The sequence below is a fragment of the Poecilia reticulata genome, unplaced genomic scaffold (genome assembly GCF_000633615.1).
Source record: "Poecilia reticulata strain Guanapo unplaced genomic scaffold, Guppy_female_1.0+MT scaffold_979, whole genome shotgun sequence".
Taxonomy (NCBI): Eukaryota; Metazoa; Chordata; class Actinopteri; order Cyprinodontiformes; family Poeciliidae; genus Poecilia; species Poecilia reticulata.
In genome coordinates this window covers 1-1868 of record NW_007615720.1, presented here as the reverse complement: position 1 = coordinate 1868, position 1868 = coordinate 1, and the positions used below count along the sequence as shown (strand labels likewise).

General features: G+C 38.2%; 1 protein-coding gene across 1 annotated transcript; it reads right to left on the bottom strand.

Moving 5' to 3' along the window:
* Window positions 1-557: 557 nt before the first annotated feature.
* LOC103461297 (claudin-4-like) lies at window positions 558-1549 on the bottom strand. The gene is made up of 2 exons (XM_008403613.1): window positions 1436-1549; window positions 558-1004 (listed from the first exon to the last, which is right to left on the bottom strand). Exons 1-2 carry the CDS (start codon window positions 1547-1549, stop codon window positions 558-560), a joined length of 561 nt encoding a protein of 186 aa, XP_008401835.1.
* Between the last annotated feature and the right edge of the window lie 319 nt (window positions 1550-1868).

The following is a 1868-nucleotide window of genomic DNA, read 5'->3' as shown; positions in this document are numbered from 1 at the left end:
CAAGTAATTAATTAATAGGCATTTGCATTTGTGCATATGCAATTAGGAGGCTGACGAGAAGAGAGTGCAGCTGGGGTCCGGGAGTCTGGTGGGGGGGGATGAGGTGAGGGGGGATGGTCCCCGTGTGTGTTGTATGTGAGCGTGTTTTTCTANGGTAATTATTTTGACTGGTTTTTAAACTGGAATCAAGAAAGAATGAAAAAATGACAAACATAAAACAGTTTTAATAAGCAACCAAAAAAAATGCATCAAAAGGTCACTGAAATCTAATTTTCCTGGATACAGGAAAATTATTTTTAAAGGCAAAAATGACATTTATGCCTTTTAAAATATTTTTCCTGAGGATCTTTGTGAAGTCAAATGTTAACAGACTTTTAGAAAAATACTGGGAAAAGTCAAAAGTTTTACAGAGAACGTCTTCCAACACTGAATGTTAAAAGTAGAAATGATCATTTCACTTCGTCTTCCCAGTTTTTACCTAAATTTATCCCTTGTTTACCCATCTATTGGACACCAGTTCCTTCCATTAAGCCTGTAAATTAAGTTTTTTTTTTATCTTAAGCTCTGTTGCTGAAGAAGCTGACGGTTCCTCCAAAGCTGCTGGATCTGATTAAGTAGCAGAGCAGACCTCCAATCAGCATCAACATCAAACCAGCTATAAAGCCGATATAGATGCTCGCTCCCAGCATCGTTCCCTCTGGTCCATTTCTAATATTATTTGCAAACCAGCTGACAGGAATGATCACCAGCAAGCCGGCCAGTATCAGGTCCAGTCCGGCTGCCAGGATAATTTTGGGTTTGGTGTCTTGGTTCTGAACACATGTGGTGAAGTCGGAACCAAAGATCAGGAGGAGGAAGCTGATACCACAGAGGATGCAGCTGATGACGGTCAAAGCCCTGAAGATCTGAAATTCAAGGATTAACCTGGAGTCCTCATGCGTTATGCACACCTGCGGTCTAGTTCTGTGGTTTTCACACCACTTCCACAGACCATGGTGAACTTCCTATCCATCGAAAGACAGAGAAACAGATATTTACATTCATTATATTAAACATGATCTATGATATTAAATCTCATAGAAAAATCTAATTAATTTCTTTTTACTGAATGTCAGAATTGTGTTTATTTCTTTGAGAATATTTTTAAACTCCCATCCAAACCAGAAGTTCATATAAATTAATATAACTGAGTCTTTAAATAGTTTAGGAAAGAAGAGATTATGTCAGGAATCTCTAAGTTTCTGATGAGGAGTAAAACTGCAAAGTCAGTATTCTTATGGTTCATATGTACAGCATTTTTGTAACAGTTATAAAGACATTCTGCTTAAATTATGCAATAACACATAAAATAGTAGTTGATAAAAAACATAAAAGCTAACTAATCATAACTATCATGCTAATGTCAACCATAAATGCCTTTTGGTCATATGATTACCTCATCACCAGGATGTCCCACAAACCACTCAGGCAGGGCGCAGCAGATGATGACTCCAATCAGCCCGACGGCGCTGAGAGCCACAAATATCATCTGAACTGTTTTTGATTCCATTCTGTAAAAAAAATAATAAAAAAAATGGATTAAATCATTTTCTGCTATATATTCCATCCTCTATGCAGGATTGGGCCTCTGGCAGCGATGTGCACAGACAGACACAAAAGGGCGCTAGAGCACCTGCACACTGAAAACCACAACATGTTCAACATTCAGCAGCCGACATAAAAAACAACTACAAACCCAGAATCTGCAAGTCCAAACTTCATAGATGCAAAATCAGTGGCGGATTCAGTCACTTCCAAATTCCCTACTGTGTTATTGGGCAGCACACATCCAAAAAATGTAATTTTGGTTTAGATCTATGGACAGGTAC

What these genes read in the sequence shown, in the direction of transcription:
- LOC103461297 (XM_008403613.1), bottom strand. Translation starts at nt 1,549, where the DNA reads ATGGAATCAAAAACAGTTCAGATGATATTTGTGGCTCTCAGCGCCGTC. An exon ending in TGGGACATCCTGGTGATGAG is followed by an intron (nt 1,005 to 1,435) that starts GTAATCATATGA and finishes TTCGATGGATAG; the next exon opens with GAAGTTCACCATGGTCTGTG.